The sequence below is a fragment of the Helianthus annuus genome, chromosome 15, assembly GCF_002127325.2.
Source record: "Helianthus annuus cultivar XRQ/B chromosome 15, HanXRQr2.0-SUNRISE, whole genome shotgun sequence".
Lineage (NCBI taxonomy): Eukaryota > Viridiplantae > Streptophyta > Magnoliopsida > Asterales > Asteraceae > Helianthus > Helianthus annuus.
In genome coordinates, this window is record NC_035447.2 from 135,014,449 (window position 1) to 135,036,905 (window position 22,457).

The following is a 22,457-nucleotide window of genomic DNA, read 5'->3' on the forward strand; positions in this document are numbered from 1 at the left end:
TGTATGTATGTATGTATGTATGTATGTATGTATGTATGTATGTATGTGTGTGTGTGTGTATGTATGTATGTATGTATTAATAAAATAACTAAAGGCGCATATTAATGACGTTTGGTCCAAGATCCAACTAGAGCCCATTTAATTATAGAATTGAAGGCTGATACCAATAGTCCATTGCCTAATAATCTAGTGTAATTGTGTCAAAATGTTAAAACACCGAAATGTGAAGTGTCGATATCGAGTGTCATTTCATCATTCAATTTAGAAGTACATTATCCTAATTAAAACCGCATCAACTATCATAATTTCAATTCTCCTTCGCCAAGACGCCAACTCCCTAAGGTTTTGCTTCAATCGGTTCATACGTATTCAAACTTCTCACAGATCAAAGGTCTGCTTCAATCAATCGACGATTCATCTTTCCGCTCAGATGATCTCGGTAGCACCAATTGAGTGTTTTTTCTATTCCTTGTTACTTGTGTTCTAATTGGAGGAAAACTTAGGGACGAAAATTGCACTTTACTGTAAAAACTAACAACCCCGTCATCACTTTTCTATTTGTTATGCGACGCTCGATATTTACTCGAAGTTCGTTCGAAAAATACTCAGATTGAAAGGCGCTCGTTTGACTTTGGACCAGATGCATGATGACAAGGGGTGGCTGATGACTGGCATGGGTGAAAACCCCGTCGTCACTTTTCTATATGGGTATATCGGTTCCACCCCGTCCACCGCCACGAGTTTATCCGGACCGGGGCCCGTTCTTTACGCAGCAGCCCGACCTATCCATGCTATCCTTTACCCAGCCCATCTCGTCCATGCAGGTATGTTATCTTATTTTTATTTCATTTATCTACGAGCAATTAAATGTTATGTAATGGGTATTTTGTTTAAATTCTTATAGGCTTACGATCCGTTCTATACACAGCCCGACCTTTCCATGCCGCATTTTCCTCAGTCCGGCCAGTATTTGTAATATTTGTTTAATTTGGATATGTTTTTTTTTTATAAGTTATAATGTATGGATATGTTTAGTTTGTTTGGATTGTTTAATTTCAATACGTCTTTTATAAAATTTATAACAAAAAAGAACCAACATCATTTTTTAACAAAAAAAACCCAACTGAATTAATTTAAAAATAATTAAAGTTCAAAGAGATACTAAGAACAATATGTTGCTCTTGCAAAAAAAATAAAATAAAATAAAAATCCTACAGGGAACGTATGACCCTATATGATTCCCCTGGTCTCTTGAAAAAAAAATTCCTTTAGGGAGCGTATGACCCTATATGATTCCCCTCGTCCCCTAGTTATTAGCTGACCAACATCTGAAAAGTTTCTACTTCAAGTACACATATAGGAAGTGTATAGCTTAATACGCTTGGACCCATAGGAACCGTATTGCCTTATACGATTCCTATAGGGGTCTTAGGGATGTACAAATAAAATGGAAGGATGTATGAATAACCAAAGCCTTATTAAGTAAACTGCCAAAATGGTCCCTGAGGTTTGTTCACTTTTGCCACTTTAATCGAAAAGTCAAAACTTTTGAATCTGGTTCCTATGGTTTCGATTTTGTTGCAATTTTCATCCAAAAGCAAAATCTTGTCATATTTTTCAGTTAACATTCAGTTTTTTTTTTTTTTTTTTTTTTTTGTCTTTTTCATTCCTTTTAATGAAGGGCAAAATGACCAGATTTTTTAGTTTGTTATAATAAAACGTTAAAAGATCATTTTGCTCTTCATGAAAAGGAAGAAAAAAGACAAAAAATCTGGATATTAATGGAAAAATCCAACTAGATTTTGATTTTGGATGAAAATGACAACAAAATTAAATCCACAAGGACCTAGATTCAAATGATTTAAGTTTTAGACTAAAGTAACAAAAATGATCACATTTCATCCAACATTTACGCACTCTGAATTATTCAAAGTCAATGGTAAAATTCTTAGTTTGGTATAAACAAATTAAAGGTATGAGGATTATAAAAAGGAAAATGACGGCAGAGCGCCGAAAAATGTACGAACGTTAAATATACAAAATTTGCTTATGCCATAACATACGTGCCTTGAAAGTCAAGATTTTGCTACTTTCATTCTTATAAAAATTAAATTTGTGACATTTTATAATGTTAGTTCCTTCTAGATTGTTTTTAAATTAATGGTTAATTAATAGATAAATGAGATTCATGTGACATATACCATTCGACAAAATGATAAGTTTTCTATACAAGAATGGATGCCTTTATGGAAGAGTTAGGTTAAGAGTTAAGACAAAATAATTTATTATCATTTCGAACTTGAAGTCCTAAAAAATGATTGAAATGTTATCGATTTAAATAAAGACGTGTTTGTACATAAGCTTCTTTTTATGTGTACTAAACATGACAAAACAATATTATGCATTTATTTTAACTTATCTTCCGATGTTATTGATGGGTTTCCAACAAGTAACGAAAGAGATTAAAAATTAATATGATAACAATTTGTCTTTATAAGGTATATTAGTGTTGGAATGGTATCACCAACGTAATGAATTTGGAGAAGGTAAGTGTAATCGATTGAAGGGTAACCCCAAATTCCCTTAGGACTAAAGTTAGGGGTGTGTAAAATTATCTGTATCCGAAAATCCGATACGAAATATCCGATATTTGAATCCGAAATATCCGAAAATTCGGATATCCGAAATTTCATCCGAATTTTCGGATTCGGGTTCGGATAGTGATTTGAAAATTTTCGGATATCCGAAAATATCCGAAGTATCCGAAAAATATCCGAAATATCAGAAAAATATCCGAAATATCCGAAACTATCCGAAAAATATCCAAAAACTTATATCCGGATATCCGAAACTATCCGGTTCCGAATATAAAAAATAATAAAAATTAAAAATTAAATTAAAAATTGGATATTTGGATATCCGATTCACTATCCGATCGGGTATCCAAAATTTCTTATATCCGAATTTTGGATATCCGAAATTTCGGATACGGATTCGGGTAGTGAAATCTGGTATCTGAAAATTTCGAATCCAAAATTCAGATATCCGGTTTTGAACAACCTATCTGGAGCTTACAGTTGTAATCAACTTCATCTCTTGATGGTGTTAATTTTCTTAATATCCTAGTGACGATGTTTAATATCCTAGAACTGCTTCGTTTTTACTAAGCATCATCTCCCCCCCACCAACCCTAACTCTCATTTATTATTGCATCATGACACTTATTCTCACATTAGAGTTTGGTCACAAGAAGATCTCCTAATCAATGACGAGATATATGTGTGCTATTAAGCTTGATAAAATACCACTTATACTATATGTGTCTTATGTATTAGAACCACTGGTTGCGTAACTCCATCATGGTAGAGTCTGATCATAACTCCATCACCCGTAGTGCTGCCTAACTCCCTCACTAGTTGTGTAAAGGCGTAACACCACTTATATTATGTGTCGTATGTATTAGAATCAATATGTTTACAAAATGTATTTTCAAGAGAAAAATGTGTCTTCTCAATTAAAATTAGAAATTATGGGTTTTAATTTAGTTTGAAAAATATAAAGTGAACTTTGTATTTCTTTTATTTATTATAGAATATATTATAATTAAGCTGATGAATGTATATTAGGATAATAGTTCATAAGGACAGAAACCTAATTGTTTTGACAGGGTTCTACTTTGATAAAGGACACTGGTCCATTGTGGTACATGGTTTCAAGTAAACCAATGGCTACAATTCTTTGGTTTCTTTTTGAATCTATCAAATCAGGTTTATAATCATTTTTAAAATTATTATTTAAATCATCTCCAACTTTTTTAATCTAACGCATGATTTAACGATGGTTAAAAACCTTGTATAAAAATATATAACAAAGCATAACGTACATTTCAAAATCTGTTTGTAACATATATATACATGTAGTACTATGGTAGTTTCCTTAACACCATTAGTATAAGGTTTTTTGAGAATAATCAAAACTGTTGTAACTAATTTTTTTGTCAATCAGATCTGTCCACATACCATCTCCTCCAAAGGTTATGTTTTCGTCTCGCTGCCCTTTTTTATTTGGAGGGCGGCTCTTACAACGTTTCCTCGTGTAGTAATTCCCACCTTAATTCACGTAGAAGCAACCCTTTAACGTGTGATAAAGCATATACGTTTGAAAAAAAAAACAGCAGAATTCTGAGGATCTTACCAGCTTTCCTTTGCTATCTACAACTGGAAGGCGGCGATATTTGGTTTCAAGTAACAATCTGACAACATAAAATTCTTCTGTAAGGTTGTTTTTAGAATAAAAATAGTTACATGATCGGAACATAAATATTAGTTATAGAGGGAGGTAGGATGAACCTAGCAGCATCCTCAAGATTAGTATTTTCGCGAACCACTAATGGCGCGGGTGTCATTAAATCACCAACTACCTTCCCATCGGTTTTACTGAGCAATTTTTGTGCCTCGTTAAACGTCTGCAATGGATTTAGCGATAGAATGGTGGAACTAGATATGATATTAAACTATACTTCAACAAGCCGACGGATAGATGGTAGATACTTACCTTCCAGGTGCTATCAACGTCCGGGAACATGCTGGTATCAGATCGCGTGGAGCCTAAAGAATATATTGGAATATCAAGATATATTACAATAATTTACAGCAAGTAGTGAGTGGTTATAAAGTTTGATATGATCAACTGTTCAAGAATATAAATGCACATAGGGAATAACCGAATAAACGTTAACAGTCTTAGGATTCAGGTCCAAATACGTAAGTGTCACATATCTACTAAAGCAATATTAATTTTGTACTTCAAGTTATGGCTTACCCGATACAGAGTCCAGTGCTAGTAAGTCGTAATCAGAAACGAGTCCAACCTGCAGCAAAACGAACCTTTTAATACTTCACAAGGAACATTATGTGTATTGGATAGGGAAAAAAACTTACCAAATTCCAGTCATCGTCGATTACAGGAAAGCCACTTATTTTGTGTTTTACAAGAGCTTCCAGAGCTGCAGATGAAAATCAGTTAGAAGAGCCGAGGAAACTGAAACGATCGATGCTATTGTTCTTAATAGAGTAATACCTTCATCTACTGGTGTTGTGGGCTTGACCACATGTAACTCGTCTTTTCTAGTCATAAAATCACCCACGTTTAGAGCTCCGTTTCTTGGCTGGAAACAAGAATGAAACTTGTCAAAGATAACGACGAAAAGAAAATTGACGAAACTTTTTGAGATCAAATAGGATTCATTTATGTCTCTAACCACCATATAGCCAGACATTTTGTATGTTGTGAGAATGTGAGTGCAATTAATAAATATAACACATACACCTTCTTGATGTATTGCAAGGTATTGCCAAGTACAAGGTTGTTTATAAGAATAGTAAAAAAATAAACTCTATTTTGATTTTTGATAGTGATTATGCTTTAGAAGTACATTTGGTGATGCATTTATGATGAACCAGCAGCCCCTTCATGAACTCCAAAAGAGTAATCAAGTATAGCATTGTCAATAAGGGAAGTTTTGCAAAAGCTACAATATGTATTGGTCACAAAAGATTATAGTTTTCGTGTTGATAATGGATCAAGGATTACACGAAAAGTGGAAAGATTTGGAAAATGCTAAAATCGGGGGAGAATCGCCAGTGAAAAAATTGGGGCTTTAATGGGTGAAATTCGGGTTAGACAGTTGGAACAAACTGTCTATGGCCGTTTGCCACATGATCCTGCTAGTCCACTGCTTTTGGGCTATGTAATTCCACTCATAGCCCAATTTATGTTTTTTTTACGTGTGGGCCCTTTCTGCCCTTGGTTTCTCTATGTCGACTGTTTGTTTTTGCAGACATAAATTGTCTGCAAGCTGATTTCACATGTTTTCATGTCTGCAACTGAAGATGTGGTCTGAAGCTTTTCAAGCTGAAAATATAAGACTGTTTGTTTTTAAAAATTGATAGTGTCTGTACAAACTACATGATCTTTGTTTTATTTTCCAAATCAAAACATCCTAAACCAATTACCTCCAAAATGTTTTAAGTTTAGAACATCCTAAACCAATTACCTCCTCTTTGCCTTCTCTCTTGATCCGGTCACCGGAGCCGGTTCCGGCCGGCACTCTGGCGCCTTTTCCGGCAAACACACCCACCCGCAAAACACCCTCCTTCTTTCCTATAACACAAATTTAATAAAACCCAAACCAGTTATCTAAAGCTCGATGTGGGGAAGATGATCATCAGCGCGCTAAAGAAGAAGCCCTATGCTGATTCAATGTGTTTATGTAAACGAATAACCATTAATTTGCAGGGCCCCTTATGTAAAGAAGATCAGAAGAGTGTCGTGAAGCATTCCAGGTGTTTGGTGTTCAACACACCCACCCGCAAAACACCCTCCTTCTTCTCGCGACGGTGGTGGTGGCCGACTGAGGCGACGGCCAGCGCCGGTGACCTTATGGCAGTGGTGGTGGTCCAGTTTTGGTTCAAATTTGAGTTCAGAACGTATATGAGGGAGGAGGGTTTTTTGTGAAGATGTTTGAAGAAATGGTGTCATAGCTTTTTTTTAAACTGAAAAAAGCTTAAAGGAAAAAAAAACAAACAGTCTTCAAGAGTAACGTCTGCACGCCTGCAGACATCAGCTCCTTTGAAGATGTTTGAAGAAAAAATAAACACAAAAATTTAAGTTTCGCTTCTTAAGAAGGATTCATCGATCAAATCTATTGCAAAAGGAAAGACGAAGTGTTGCCCTAAATATTTACTGTATTCCTAGATGGTTAATTATAAATCTATTAATGTTTGATTTTATTAAAGGGGTAGGCTAAATATACCCTCTTATTACTTTTTATACCCCTTTCTATAAAATCAAATTAAAACTTTTAATATTTACCCCCATACAAATCATCATTTTAAAAACTATTCTTTTTGTTACAAAACAAATTCAAAAGTGTAAAAAAAGATTACTGACATTTTTTTAAATATTTATTTTTTAATTTTTATTTAAATCATAGTTTTTAAAAGTTTTCATATATTGTTACTAAAGACACTTTCTCAAATAGTATTTTGATTATGTTTTTTATTGAACATCTTTACAAATAAATATTAACATTTTTCTTATAAAAATAATAAAAAAGGTTTTGAACTTTCTTTTTGAAAAAAAGTCTATATTATGTTTTTTCCTCGTCTAGTTTGTATTCTAAAGGTCTTACTTTTATATTTTTTAATACTTTTGACGTGTTTATAAAATAATTAAAACTAATTTAAGACTTGGATCGAAGTGAACACTTTTCTAAAGGAAAACAAATGGATATGGTTGATTCACAAATATTTTTTTTCTTATTCATTTAAAAAATATATCAAACTGGTTGATTTCAAAAATATATGTGGATTTTCTTGTAATCAAAAGTAGGTCATTCGAAACCAAAAGTCACGTAAAAGCATAACCTTAATTACGAATAATCATCGGTTTTCGACCACGCATCAGATACCCACTTCAAGTCATTCCAAAATAAAATAAAAACATTTTAAAATATTAAAAATAATAAATATATAAGACATTTAAAATACAAACTAGACGAGGAAAAAAATATAATGTAGACTTTTTCAAAAAGAAAATTCAAAACTTTTTTTATTATTGTTTTTATATGAAAAACGTTATTAGAAATTTGTAAAGATGTTCAATAAAAGAAAACATAATCAAAATACTATTTGAGAAAGTGTAAAAAATATCTGAAAACCTTTTAAAAAAATATGGTTTTTTAAATAAACATAAAAATAAACATTTTTTTTAAAAAACGTCTATAATATATTTTTACACTTTTGAATTTGTTTTGTAACAAAAAAGAATACTTTAAAAAATATGACTTGTTTAGGGGGTAAACATGACAAGTGTAAATGTGATTTTATGGAAAGGGGGTATAAAAAGTAACAAGTGGGGGTACGTTTAGTAGCCCCCTTATTAAATTCCATTGTGTGGGAAACATGATTTGGGTCATTAATGCCACATAGGATCATTATTGGATTGTTATATCATCCCCTTGCATCATCCACCATGATTGGCATGGATTAAACCATGGCAACCATGAGCCTTCTTTCTTTTTTAATGTTTCCTTTTCCTTTTCACAAAAATAAATTAAAATAAGAAAATAGTGGTTTGGGTCATGACCACACCCTTAGTGTAGTGATTTTGGATGATGGATTAGAAATGAGTGACATGGCGCTGATGTGAAGGGTCATGATAACCATTAGGGTCATGACCACACCCTATAGCCTAACTATAAATCTATTGTTCGATTTCATTAGTTAATTGCCTTTTAATTAAAAACAACTTAACTAACTCTTCATGCGTTAGTTAGTTGTTTAGTAAATGTTACACATTGACTCTCTAAGTATTACAACTTGACATTTCTTAACTATTCTACTATCGACATGTAACATGTATGCGGCTGATAACTGTTTAAACATGCTGGTGCCCAAGCTTATGCTACCGTTAAGCCTAAATATTTACACTAACGAGCACATACAAACATACGAAACTAAAACCCGACGAACAGGTTTAACAAATGTTCACATGTAAAAAATAAACGACACTAAATAATCGAGAAAAGATGTACCGGCAAGGTAGCTGAGGCGGCTGCGTAAATGAGGGTAGGTCTACGACTAGGTGAAAGTGATGGATGGGATGGTAGTTGGTGGTGGTAGAAGACGGTGGCGTAACGGAATTGGGGATGTAGAAGTTGAAGAAATGAGGCCATGGTTGACGTAAAAATATCTAGTTTGGCTTCTGGCCAAGAAGCCCAATGGAATTGGAAATATTGTGAATGTGGCTTTTGTTATCTTGCATTTGTTTATGTACTCGTTTGTTTGTTTGATATAACGGAAATATCTTGACGTCCGTGTAGATATCACAGCTATTTGTGTGAATATCGTGTTGGTTTATTATGATTTTTTTTTTATTTTTTTTTAATTTTATTTATTTATTTTTTTTTTTTTTTGTGGACTATGTTAATCGGGTTTCTTTTATGGGCTTTTTACTCTAGCAAGTCGTGATTTAAAAAGGGCAAAAGAAGGACCGCGTGAATATGGAGAATACGTATCAAATAAGGCAAAAGATGTTCATATGATGAAAAGAATGTCTAAGAATGTTCATATAATGGTCTGTCATGTTTGTTTGAACTTTGAATCATAACTTGTAATTATAATAAATAAAAGAGTAAAGTACACTTTCAATCCCTGAGGTTTACACCCGCTCTCAGGTTCAGTCTCTATTTCAAAAAAATCAACACTCCAGTCGTATTCAATTGTTCACAATTAAAACCCTGGCACTAACAACCGTTAGTTGACCGTTTATTTATTTAATGGTGAGAAGGGTAATATGGTCATTTCACCAAAAGTTGACTACTTTCACTTCTTTTTACCTTCCATCTTCCTTTACAAGCTACAATACACTACCTCTCTCTTTCCCAAAGTCTCCTCGGCACCCACCACAACTCCGGTAACTCCACCTTCTCCATGTTGTTGGTATGGCATTGTGTTAATTATACTCCAAATCGTTGAATTTCTTCTTGTGTGCATTGTATATAATCTGAAATTTGGTATTTCTTTCATGGATTTGTAGTTGGAATTAGGGTTCAGGTCACCCGACGCCTTGTCCGGATCCAATACCGGATTGTGTTGCGGACGGGAAGAGGGTTCAGGATTGAACTCTGTTTTAGCCGTCGAGCATGAACACGGGGGGTAGCATGAGTGTACATAGGATGCCTAACTACTAGCTTACGTATAATAATGTAAAAGGGTTATTTTGGCCACTGATCATTTTTGGGTTTTTGAAGTTAATGATCAGGATTACCCTTGTATTGTTATCTAATATCGGATATTAAACTGTGTTTTGTTTGAAGTTAATACTTAAGTGTTAATGAACCTTATTAAATTGTGTTTTGTTTGAAGTTGATATTTAAGTGTTAATGAACCTTATTAAACTGTGTTTTGTTTGAAGTTATTAAACTAATTTTAAGATCAAATGTCTCTGCCTTTGACTGTTACTTCACTATCTTTAATGTTGATATTTATGTGTTAAGAATCAATTGTAGCTTAGGGTCAAATGACACATTAGGATCAACTGAAGGTTAAGATCAACTGAAGCTTAGGGTCATTAGGATTAACTGAAGCTTAGGGTCAAATGACAGCTGCACTGCTGTACATTAGGATCAATTCACAGCTGTACTGCTGCACATTAAGGTTCAATTCACAGTTGCACTGTTGCACATTAAGTTGATGGTATTGTTTGTTTGATGTGCTTAGGATGTTTGATGCACATAAGGCTTTGGCAGGTTTATAGGATAATTTAAATTGATGGTATTGTTTGTTTGATAAGGGTGTAAGGAGCATATGACTAATGCATATTACATTCAGTTGAATAGCTGCTGCACATTAAGTATTGAATGTACATAAGCCTTTGAAAATGGAATGCACAATTGAACTTGCTTATAAGTTGAACAGGTTGTGTCGCAGCCCCCGACCCTGCCCCGGAAGCGGGCGTCGCGCGAGCGAACTGGTGGTATCGGTGTTTATTAAATTTTCAGCGGAATTAACTCCTCAGGATCGTAGTTAGGAAATAATTTCAGAGTTTGCAAAACACCAAACTTTTATATTAAATAAATGGGCTAAAACCCATATTTCATTGATATTGTGTTTATAAGGATAAACCCTAATTTGCTGAACTTATAACTACTTCTTTTATTCAGGTAATTTATAGCCACTTTATTTAAGCCTTCAGTGCTCCATGGCTGGCTTCTTAATAGCTTCACATCAAATTACCTGAAACGCATTTTAAAAATATTTTATCAGCAAAAAATACTAGCGAGTTCATTCCATTTTATAAAATGACACATTGTTATAACTTTACAGCATTAAGAGTTTTTACATTTGTTTATATCTAAAAATTTCTTAAACAGTATTGCTAAAGGGGCACAATTCCCCTGTGCTTGTGGTCATGCTACTATTGGCTAACTCTTTATCCAATAGTAACGAGTGTCAAGTAATGTATACAAAATCGCACATACAGATAGTAATTGCAGAATACAAAAACTTAATCACTCTAATTATAACTGATAAACATTTAGGGTTTTGTAAAGCATTTTAAATAAAATGGCTCCGAATAAGGTTACCAAAAAGGAGAATGACTCACTTTGTAAATTTAGGTTTTACTACAGGTTTCCTGGTAATATTTTCTAATAATTTTCTTGAGTTCCTATTAAAAATATACAATGCACACGTGTTAGTATAATAACCCAATTCAACTTTATCAATACGTCACGAGACAGAACCCCAAAGTAGTTTACAAAGCATAACCTTTATCAGGCAGCGCCTTGGCATCCGTTGTTGGGTTCAAGATCAATCGGACAGGGTATCGAATCAGTGATCAAGGATTAAAACACTTACAACGGGGCATAGCTTCGTGATTTTGGGGTATAATTTTCGTTTTAGAAGTTAAAGAGAAAGAAAAAGACTGAATGAATTGGAAAGGCAGAGTGAAGCTCTATTTATACTTGATTTTTTATTCCCTCGCGCCCTGCGACAGCCTAAGGCTGTGCCCGTCGCGGACCGCCACACCCTCTAGCTAGGGTTTAGCCTTGACTAGTCACGAGTATAGGTCCGCCACGTGTACGACACGTGTCACTAGAAGTGTCCGGCAAGCTATAGCCCTTCGCGCCCCGCAAAGGGTTCCTCTTCAGTCTGTTGCAGGCCGCGACAGGCTTATAAATCCTATTTTATTTACTTTTCAATTCAAATAACGTTACACGAGTTCGATTTTTCAATTACGGGGTGTTTTAGGGCATTTTTGATGGTTGTTATATCCTCCCTACCTTGTTTTAAATCTCGTCCTCGATATTCACTGGAATAGGAATGGATACTTCCTTTTCATTTCAGATTCTAGCTCCCATGTGTATTCTAGCCCTCTCTTTGAATCCTATTTTACTTTGACCAGAACTAATATCTTTTGTTTGAGATTCTTGATCTTTCTATCTTCAATTTGTATTGGCTTTTCTACAAACTTAAGCTTTTCATTTACCTTTGTCGTGAAGATGTATCACCAATGATTCATCAGCTAAGCATTTCTTTAGGTTACATACATGAAATGTACTCCTGCCATTTCTTCTGGTAACTATAGCTGATAAGTTATTGGCCCTATTCGTTTGATAATTTCAAAAGGTCCAACATACCTTGGGCTGAGGTTTCCTCTCTTACCAAATCTAACAACTCCTTTCCATGGTTAGACCTTCAATAGTACCTTGTCTCTAACTTGAAACTCTAGCGGTTTACATCTGTTATCTGCATAACTCTTTTGACGGTCTAGTGCTGCTTTCAATCTTTCCTTGACTTGAGTAATTTTGTCAGTTGTTTCTTGCACAATTTCAGGACCTAACAGTTGATTTTCTCCGATTTCTGCCCAACATACTGGTGTTCGGCATTTCCGTCCATAGAGTGCTTCAAATGGCGCAGCATTCATACTTGTTTGATAGCTATTATTGTAAGAAAATTCTATTAAAGGTAAGTGTTCATCCCAATTTCCTCGGAAATCTATCACACAGGCTCTAAGCATATCTTCCATAGTTTGAATTGTCCTTTCACTTTTTCATCTGTTTGAGGATGATAGGCTGTACTTAGATTTAGTCGGGTTCCCATTTCTTTTTGGAAACTTGTCCAGAAATGAGAGGTAAAACGACTATCTCTGTCAGACACAATAGATACAGGAATCCCATGTAATAAAACTATTTCATTCACATACAGCTTATTGTTCCATACTGAAAGTTTCTTTCATCAATAAGAAATGAGCAGATTTAGTCAATCTGTCTACAATCACCCAGATTGTGTCATTATCTTTTCGTGTCTTGGGTAATTTGGTAACAAAGTCCATTGTTATCAATTCCCATTTCCAAATTGGCATTTCCAATTGCTGCAGTAATCCTGAAGGTTTCTGATGTTCAGCTTTAACCTGTGAACAGGTTAAACATTTAGCAACATAATTTGCTATATCCTTTTTCAATCATATCCACCATAAATTTTTCCTTAAATCTTGATACATCTTGTCACTTCCAGGATGCATCGTATACTTAGATTTACGAGCTTCTTCTAGAATTCGGCTTCGTAGGTTTCCTTGGATAGGTACCCAAATTCTTTTCTTATGGAATATCCAAATTCCAACTGCTCCTTTTTCTAATTCTTTAATCATTCCTTTCAACTTTTCTTATGGAATATCCAAATTCCTTGGTAGGAGTAAGTTCCATGCCGCTCTCGAGTGTTTCACAAAAATAGATTTTCGGCCAAGTGTTGAGTGATCTCCCGTGAGGTATGTGAACTTGTATATAAATGGAATTTTAAAAAGGCATGTTATGCCCTAATAAGTAATTTATCTTATGTAATGTTTTAAATAAATCATGACGAATAGGATTGTAAATAAAATAAAAATAAAACCTAATAAAAATCTTGGAATCCCGACACTCTATGACAAGCCCAAAAACCTTCTCTTCTATCCATTCCATTTGGGAGTGAAAAGCCACATTATAAAGAGTTTTGCTTGAGGACAAGCAAAGATTCAAGTGTGGGGGTATTTGATGTGTACAAAATGCAACATATAAATTACATCAATTATGGCAAAAAACTAACCCCTTTTTTAGTACTAATGTTGGAAAAAGTGTGTTTTTGTCTTCCTTTTGTATTTTCAGGATTAAATGAGCTCAAATTAACAAAAGAAGCAAAAAGACAGCTAAATCTAACATAAATACAAGAAAAGAAATAAACGTGGCATGCCTGACCCCTCGACAGCATCTTCCCAAGCAAAAACAAGATAACAGAAGACTGAACACGCCACGTACTCAATGAGCATGGGGGCGTGCCCAAGTGTCAGCAGAAAAGACAAAGTTGTAGAAGCTTCTATCACCCACCACGGGAGCATGCCCAGCGGACACGGGGCCGTGGTCAACTCTAAGATTCGCAGAATCTGAGGAAATCTTGATAGTACAGATACGCTTCTGCACACGGGGTCGTGCCAAGCGGACACGGGGGCGTGGTCAACTAATGCAGACAAACTACAAGTAATGAAGAAAGAGAAGAGGGATGGATACGGGGCCGTGCCCAATGGACACGGGGCCGTGCCCGAGCTTCTGTTCAGGCTATAAATAGGGGTGCTTGGCTCACTTGCAAATCATCATTTGGCACACCACCTCTCTCACACTTCACACACATTCCACCACCACAACACCATCATCCACCACCACAACACCATCATCCACCACCATCATCCATCATCCATCATAGAGTGTGTGAGTAGTCTCGGGATCCAAGATTGATCGTAAGAGTTCTTGACAATCAAAGGCCATGTTTGCCTAAGTCTCTTACATCACTTGGTGAAGACAAGCATTTAGTGTAATACTTTTTATTTTTTAATCTTTTCGCACTTTTTATTTGGTTATGTATTAATGACTTTAATAACTAATTTTATATGTTGAAGGTGATTCTTCCTTATCATTTGTTTGTGGTGTCTTGGCATTATTTTACTGTCTATATAAAATAAAAGATTTTCACCATTCATATCTCCACGGTCTATATGGAGATATGTTGGCTACCTGGTCGGGGGTTAAGGGAATGGTTTGGTAAGAGTCTTGCCATTGTTCAGTGTATAGATCCTGCAAGGACCTGGGTCAAATTTAGTAGGACCTCCTTCAATACCAAAAGGTATTAGATGGTGGGGGTCCAAACTCTTTGATCCCCTCATATGTAAACTACTATTAAAAATTTAACCCGGCTACTTAGGACTGTATCCCTGCTGACTCAGACTACTTAGCCGAGGGTAACGTCACCTTCAAAAGAGGGGTCTGCCACAATATGCATTAATAACTTAATAAATTATCTTTCAATAATCCAACCCTTTAGGATTGTATCCTTGCTGACTCAAACTACTAGGTTGAGGGTAACGCCACCTTCAAAAGAGGGGCCTACTACAATAACTAAGATAATCTCTTAAAAAGTGCAAAAGTGCGGAAATAATCAAAGGTTGCACTAAAGGCGAGTCGGATCCAAGTGATTCATCTTATCTATCTATTCTTATTTTATTTTTATTTTCAGCATTTTAGTTTTTATTTTCTAGTTTAAAACCTTTTTCCTAAATTTTTTATTTGATTAGACGTTGAGGATAAACCGGTATTAAAAGCTCTTGTGTCCTTGGACGACCTCGGTATCTTACCAACGCTATACTACGCTCACGATGGGTGCACTTGCCCAGATGTGCATTTGGTGTTAGTAAATATCGTGTTTTATAAATTTAAAACTTGACTAAAGTGGTTAAAAAGGGCTAAAAATATACATAAAAATATAGTACACCACACACACATCAGTAAACCAGATAAACGAAGATTGTTTAACACATCATGAGGAAACAATGCCATATTAAGCTTTGATTCTTCCTCCGATTGGCATAAACTATCTAAACTAAAATAAATCTTTTCTTCACCGGGCAGACTCTCTAACAACTCTTTATTTATTGAATCCACTACTTCATTAGTTGGAGCAATAATCGCTCTTTGTTGAAAATACGTTAAATCCCACAAAAACTTATTCATGTCCCGATATATAAATGAAATGAGAGAAGAAATAGGATTGACTTGGTCATGAATAAGTAAATCATCTGGTATTTCAATATCAATCTCACCATCATTTTCTTCACCAAGCAGACCATCACCAAGCTTTAAAATCCATTCTCCAAATTCCTTTATTTCTTTCAAATCTGCTTCCTGACAACCAACTCTTAATCTCATATTCTCAGTTAGCTTTAGTACTTGACAGTGCCGCCATATATAAGAAGAATTCAAAGAAGCATTGACTATCATTGTTCTGGTACCTTTAGGGATGACCGGAAGAATTTGTCTAAAATCACCACCAAATAGATTGACCTTTCCCCCAAACGGCTTCGATTGCATGTTCGATTGACTGGAACGTGATATGTCTCTCATTGTTCTATCAAGAGCCTCGAAACAATGCTTGTGAGTCGTAGGTGCTTCATCCCAAATAATCAATGTTTCTCTTTTAATTAAATCACCTAACTCAGTATTAGGCTCTATCGAACATATTGAATTCTCATTAATGTTGATTGGAATTACAAACCTTGAATGAGTAGTTCTACCACCATCCAGCAAAAGTGAAGCAATTCCACTGGATGCAACATTCAATACAACTTCACCTTTTGATCGTAATGCAGCTGAGAATGTCTTCCAAAGAAACGTCTTTCCAGTTCCACCATAACCATATACAAAAAACACACCTCCATCACCTTTTTCAATCGCTTCCATAACAATTTTATATATCCTTTCCTGTTCGGCAGTTAAACACTTTACATAACGATCATGTTCACTTTGAAGAGCTAGTCTCTCATACGATAATTCTTTCATTATCAATCGATTGTTCGACGATGAAACATAATTGTTCGGAACACTTGGCATATCATCAAAATTTCTCACTGTACTTCCATTGGTAAGTAGCAACTTTTCAATTTCAGATAGACAGATATTTTCAAGTTCTTCTTGTTGAAGATCCAAATCTAAAACAAATGTTGAAAAAAGTATTAGTTTTTTCCCAATAACAGAGCTATTGCATAATTTTAATGTAGTTGTATATAACTTTAATAAAATAATAACATTACCTGCAATACCAGTTATCTTTCGTTGCTGATACAGAATGTCTTCACATAACATGGACTTCATTTCCGACCAAAAAACACCAGGACGAGATATCAAGTTTGACAGCAACAACATTACAAAAAGGTCCTCAAGAAATCTCCGGTTGACCATGTGCTAACTTCTTTGACAGCATTAACATATTCTTTATCATCATCCAACAGCCCCCGTGCAAAACATGCATCTTTAAATGTTTGAAAAACCTGCCCATCAACTGTTTTTATATCTTCAAAACAGGTTGGTCCCTTAATATGATTCAGTAAAATCCTTAGGTAATAACAATCACCAAGTGATGGTGGGACATAATTTATCCTCCTAATTGATCCATACGGATGCTTTCTTCGATTCCATTTGCGATTTTTAGCATTCGATATATAATATCCCGTAAACTGAACATACCTCAATGTCCTAGAAAATTCATCGACTTTATTACAATTCATCCACTCTGTAAACCTTTTCATTTTCTCAGTTGGATCAGTAACAATATCACACAAATTATCATGATCGTTATACACAATACTCTGACCATCTTCACAATGAAAAGGTAATACTTCAACAGCTGGATATCTATAATGTATATCATACATGAATATTCTCCAAGCAGCTTCACAAGCAGAGATATATCTACAATCAAGGTATGCTTTTATCTCATCTACAGCTACATTCTGTTCCGTATCATTCTTGGTGCTATTGGCTTGAAAAACAGAAGCAGTGACTCTATCAGGCCCCTTATTAATATATTTAAACAAATATTTGATAGAACCTGACTGGTTGCACCATTCAACGTTAACGTGGCACTGATACTTTCTGAGCAGGAGAGCCTTGTAAGGAACTACAAATCTATTATCAAGTGTCACACCATTCTTTACTACTGTATTACTTGTTTGATGGCGACGATAGACAAGATATCCTTCAGAATCAACACAAGTCTCATCAACATATTTTTTGGGAAACTTTTTAAAACATTTTTGCTGAACCATACATGGACAAAGTGGGTTGTCTGTACCACATGGTCCATGAATCATAAATTGCTTGACAAGCTCATATAATTCAGGATCTCTTTCTTTATCTGGTATCTCAGCACTAATAACACAATTAATATCAGATGCATTTGGAAATTTACTTTCAGCACCCAAGAACAAACATATGTGAGCATGTGGGAGACCACGCTTCTGAAATTCCGTTGTATACATAACTGAAATTTTTGAACAGTGGGCTGTTAGATAAATATAATTAGATGTTCAAAGTAAAAAATATAACTAAAGGGTACCTGCTTGTATATCACCAAAGAATTTATGTTTCTTGAAATCTTTTATAAGATGATCCAATTTACACTTGAATAATCTAGAGATAATATCCGGTCTGTTTTCAGCATTAAGAGCTTTATCGTGCAAACACCTGTAAATCTCAGGCCAGTTTGGATTACAAGTCACCATTATGAATAAATCGGGATATCTAACAGACTTGCAAATTGCCATAGCATCCAAGTACTTTTGCATCATATATCTAGAACCACCGGTAAATGATGAAGGTAAAAGTATAGGTTGACCACAACTTGAGGCATTATTCTCTCCACTTTCAACAGTAGCATTCAAGTTCTTAAGATTTTGCACTCTAAGTTTAGGCTATTGTGTCCTTATATAATTCAACCTGGCAGATTCTATCATCGTGTATCCATCAACCAAAAACTGCTGAAATAGTTTTTTCGCATTAACTAACAATGAAAACTGATTCTGTCTATCTTGAATTTTGTAACAAAAGAATTCTCTAATTGTAAGATTGGTTCTAAGTACCTCATCATCAATCGCAATCCCTCTATGTTTAATACCAACTCTATAACCATCTTCCGCATATGGGAAAATAAGTGGATATTGCAAAGCAAGGTAAGAGGGATGAAGCTCATTAATTCTTTGAAGACCACCAGACTTCTTTCTAACAACAATGTCCCGTTTATCAAATGCTCCATCAAAATCACCATGTATTAACGCAACAATTTCTGATGTTGTTGGCAAATTGTGAACTCTTCCATCCTTATCTCTTGTTCCAATAAGCTTCAAGCTTACATCTTGAAACTCATTTTCTTGAAAACAATCTCTTACCATTCTGAAGGACTGGACAAGAGGATTGCAAGAATCCAACATATCTTTAAGACCCTCTATGGTTGTACTATCAAGCTGGTTGTTTCTTGTAGTTTTGCATTCTATCTGAGAACTGCCATAAATATAAAATGTTAAAATTTAAATTCGTTTCAAATGATAATGAATGTAAATATACTGAAAAGCAAAATATATATTCTTAAATGCCACAATTATCATAAAGAAATTACCTTACTGCTTTTTGACGATTTACAACTTCGTTTTGTGAATCATATATGTAAAGCTGGGAGAATTTAGGTTCTTCCCCAACGTCCGGAAGTAGACTACCCATTCGATGATAATTCTGACCTTGTAGTCTAAATACATAAGGACCTTTACCTCTCTGATAACTTTTGTCAACCTTCCCACCAAGATATCTGAAGGAAAACATCATGTTATATGCTCGAATATTTTCCATGAAATTGTGAGACTGTGAGGTATGACTTTTATATAAATGACGTAGTAATGGAGGAGGTGTAGGCGGTCGTGGTAGCTCAACATCTCCATTTGAACAACAAAGAGAATAGGATGTTTTCTTACGTTTTTGATTTCCCCTAAACATTTCATCTTCCCAAAACATTGCATCACATTTAGAACACATAAAGATGGCATCTCCATGATCAATATAATCTACAGACTTAGTAAATTTATAAGTCAACATAAGTTTTCTACATATTGAAAACTTAACAGGAATTTACATTCGTATCTTATACATTTAGAAATTCCATGAATCTTCTTAACCACAAAATCTGGTAACATCTTATCACTCATTTGTAATTCAATTTTAGATATTCCACCTATATTGAAGCTTGTAAAATAAGATACATATAACAATTCATAAAACCTAAGATTAAACAAATCTTTTGTTTCATAAAATTTAAAACATACAATTTGTAATATCTGATAATGGAGTCCTCTCAACAAAATTGGATATTTGCTTAGTACTTCCAAAAGGAGTGTGATGAACATTCCTTCTTTCGACATTGTTGGTTGAACCTTGTAAAATAGAACATATGTAAGGATTCCAAAAACATAACATATACATACATATTTCTTTTAAATTTTGTTTACAAAACTATAACACATACCACTTGAAGTATTTGAAAATGGAATCATTTCAACAGAATCAGATGTTGATGCAGGATGACAACCTCTTTTGTTTCTCTTTTGTTGAAGAACATACTTCCTTTTTTCTCTTTCTTCAGCACACATTTGACGTTGAATTGCTTGAAGGTCAACTTCATACTTACTTGAAATTGTGTTATCTGTATACATATTTTAAAATACTTGAATGAAAAAGATTGTTGACAACTCGAGAAAAGAACTTTGAAAGTATTGTGAAAATTATTTGAAATTACCAAAAAAATATCTATAGTAAGTATACCTTTTACTTGTGTAGATGAGTGAAACAAATTACTACTAATAGGAGTAGCATAAACAGGAAGATGATACACATTCCTTCTCTCAACATTGGTGGTTGAAACTTGTAAAATAGAACATATGTAAGGATTCCAAAAACATAACATATACATACATATTTCTTTTAAGTTTTGTTTGTAAAACTATAACACATACCATTTGAAGTATTTGAAAATCGAATCCTTTCAACAGTATCAGATGTTGATGCAGGATGACAACCTCTGTTGTTTCTCTTTTGTGAACATACTTCCTTTTTTTCTCTTTCTTCAGCACAACTTTGACGTTGACTTGCTTGAAGGTCAACTTCATACTTACTTGAAATTGTGTTATCTGTATCCATAATTTAAAATACTTGAATGAAGAAGATAGTTGACCACTCAAGGAAAGAACCTTGAACATATTGTGAAATTTTTTTGAAATTACCAAAAAATATCTGCAGTAAGTATACCTTTTACTTCAGAAGATGAGTGAAACAAATTACTGCTAATATTTGGAGTAGCATAAGCAGGAAAATGATACACATTCCTTCTCTCAACATTGGTTGTTGAAACTTGTAAAATACGAAACATGTGTAAGGATTCCCAAAAGATAACATATAAATATATATTTCTTGTAAAATTTTGTTTACAAACCTACAAGACATACCACTTGGAGTGTTTAATAATGAAATCCTTTTAACAGAATCGGATTTCGATGTACGATGAAAACCACTCTTCTTTCGCTTTTGTTGCAGAACACGCTTCTTTTTTTTCCTTGCTTCAGCACAGACTTGACTTTGACTTGGTTGAAAGAACAGTTCATACTTACTTGAAATTCTATTATCTGTAGCCATAATTTCAAATATCTGAATGAAGAAGATTGTTGAGTACTCAAGAAAAAGACTTTCAAAGTATTTTGAAAATGGTTTGAATTATTTGAAAATGATTTGAATTATTTGAAAACGAAAGCTATATTATTAGGGGGTAAAATGTAAGTTCCTTATCTCAATGGCGGTAAAATGTAATTTATTATTCCAATGGCGGTTTACCTTGTTACATAGAGGCAGATAGAAACATACTTTATCTTTTTAACGACTCTTCAAATCCCCTTTACAAAATTGTTTGTCTGATCTCATAAAAAGTGCTTCAAGTTTTAATCACCGATGTCCATTTCAATATTGAATCACTCCACTTGAATTCTTCTTACTTTTGACATCATCAACAACTTCGATCAAGGTATAATAATATTTATTAAAATTTGTATATACATTAGTTTCATATGCACATGATTAACAACTGTTGTGAAGACTGTTCTCAATGTATTGCATGTTTTAGATGATATATCAATTTAATTTTACAAGCTTTTTTATTTTTTATAATGTTTCCGATTTGAAGTTTTGTTCGATATGGTGTTACATTTGGATTCTTGAAAGCAATCGATAAGGTATATTTTGTGGTTTTTCTTACTTGATATTAAAGAATATGATTAAATGACAAATCTTTTATTTATAGACTTGCAAAAAAAAAAGTTATTGACAGTGGTACTCGATTCTACAGATTTTAGAAGAATCTTTATTTATTGTTATACTCTAGATAAATCGATAAATATTAAATGCGTTATCTGAATGACATAGATATGTTAAACATTGTTGGTTCACATTTATTATCACAGTCTTTATAAATACTGAAGTATCTGATAAAATACATTGTCTCATTTTTTCTTTGATTTTTAACCAGAAACATAATATCTTGGAAGATGCCGTTTTATAAATATTTGGATTCTCTTAATTCCAAAATCTTGGTAAGATTATTACACTAAAACCATTTTCTACAGTTTTATCATTAACAATTAATTCACATATAACACTTGCCAATACTTAAATACTTGAACTCAACAGATAATACCACAAAACTTTGCAAACAATCATTTACTCAAAGAAGTTCCTGGTAACGTTGGTGTTATAGAGTGTGTAAACGGTATGAGATGGGATTACCGATTCTCAAAACACAATGGAACTTTTGCTCTAAAAGAAGGATGGTCTTCAGTTGTCTCTGACCTTTCATTGAAAGAAGGATGTCTGATGGTATTTAAAAAAACTACACCATATACAACATATCTGCTGACACCTTTTGAAAAAGTTCATCATTAACCAACAAAACTCCCAATGATTTCTATGTTCACATCAATATCGTTTGAGAGGAAGTTTGGATGTA

At 34.1% G+C, this 22,457-nt stretch overlaps 3 protein-coding genes across 4 annotated transcripts; all 3 read right to left on the reverse strand.

The window, feature by feature from the left end:
* Window positions 1–3,838: 3,838 nt before the first annotated feature.
* On the reverse strand, window positions 3,839–8,853 carry LOC110912540 (CBS domain-containing protein CBSX1, chloroplastic). Of its 2 annotated transcripts, XM_035983833.1 has the most exons (9): window positions 8,597–8,734; window positions 6,056–6,162; window positions 5,080–5,167; window positions 4,941–5,005; window positions 4,822–4,870; window positions 4,555–4,607; window positions 4,350–4,465; window positions 4,195–4,252; window positions 3,839–4,109 (listed from the first exon to the last, which is right to left on the reverse strand). In XM_035983833.1, exons 3-9 carry the CDS (start codon window positions 5,132–5,134, stop codon window positions 4,035–4,037), a joined length of 471 nt encoding a protein of 156 aa, XP_035839726.1. In that variant the 5' UTR covers window positions 5,135–5,167; window positions 6,056–6,162; window positions 8,597–8,734; the 3' UTR covers window positions 3,839–4,034. The 2 variants fall into 2 exon arrangements, with proteins under 2 accessions (XP_035839726.1, XP_022012985.1); XM_022157293.2 differs by lacking the exon at window positions 6,056–6,162 and having other exon boundaries at window positions 8,597–8,853.
* Window positions 8,854–10,795: 1,942 nt separating this feature from the next.
* On the reverse strand, window positions 10,796–16,738 carry LOC110914251 (ATP-dependent DNA helicase PIF2-like). Its single transcript, XM_022159056.1, has 3 exons — window positions 16,678–16,738; window positions 15,372–16,575; window positions 10,796–10,799 (listed from the first exon to the last, which is right to left on the reverse strand). The coding sequence occupies exons 1-3, from the start codon at window positions 16,736–16,738 to the stop codon at window positions 10,796–10,798; spliced, it is 1,269 nt and encodes a 422-aa protein (XP_022014748.1).
* A 50-nt stretch (window positions 16,739–16,788) lies between these two features.
* LOC110914252 lies at window positions 16,789–20,834 on the reverse strand. The gene is made up of 10 exons (XM_022159057.1): window positions 20,714–20,834; window positions 20,422–20,595; window positions 20,231–20,329; window positions 19,935–20,111; window positions 19,735–19,842; window positions 19,560–19,643; window positions 19,038–19,476; window positions 18,362–18,922; window positions 17,982–18,217; window positions 16,789–17,927 (listed from the first exon to the last, which is right to left on the reverse strand). The coding sequence occupies exons 1-10, from the start codon at window positions 20,832–20,834 to the stop codon at window positions 16,789–16,791; spliced, it is 3,138 nt and encodes a 1,045-aa protein (XP_022014749.1).
* Between the last annotated feature and the right edge of the window lie 1,623 nt (window positions 20,835–22,457).

Excerpts from the sequence above, each read along its gene's own strand:
- LOC110914252 (XM_022159057.1), bottom strand. The coding sequence starts at position 20,834 with ATGTTTCGTATTTTACAAGTTTCAACAACCAATGTTGAGAGAAGGAAT. Across the intron at positions 20,596-20,713 it reads CTCATCTTCTGAAGTAAAAG|ATAACACAATTTCAAGTAAG; the intron begins GTATACTTACTG and ends TTATGGATACAG. Across the intron at positions 19,843-19,934 it reads ATTTTCAAATACTTCAAGTG|GTTCAACCAACAATGTCGAA; the intron begins GTATGTGTTATA and ends CTATTTTACAAG.
- LOC110914251 (XM_022159056.1), bottom strand. The coding sequence starts at position 16,738 with ATGAAGTCCATGTTATGTGAAGACATTCTGTATCAGCAACGAAAGATA. Across the intron at positions 16,576-16,677 it reads AAAGATAACTGGTATTGCAG|ATTTGGATCTTCAACAAGAA; the intron begins GTAATGTTATTA and ends CATTTGTTTTAG.
- LOC110912540 (XM_022157293.2), bottom strand. The coding sequence starts at position 8,737 with ATGGCCTCATTTCTTCAACTTCTACATCCCCAATTCCGTTACGCCACC. Across the intron at positions 5,168-8,596 it reads CCGCCTCAGCTACCTTGCCG|CCAAGAAACGGAGCTCTAAA; the intron begins GTACATCTTTTC and ends TCTTGTTTCCAG. Across the intron at positions 4,253-4,349 it reads AATCTTGAGGATGCTGCTAG|ATTGTTACTTGAAACCAAAT; the intron begins GTTCATCCTACC and ends TTATGTTGTCAG.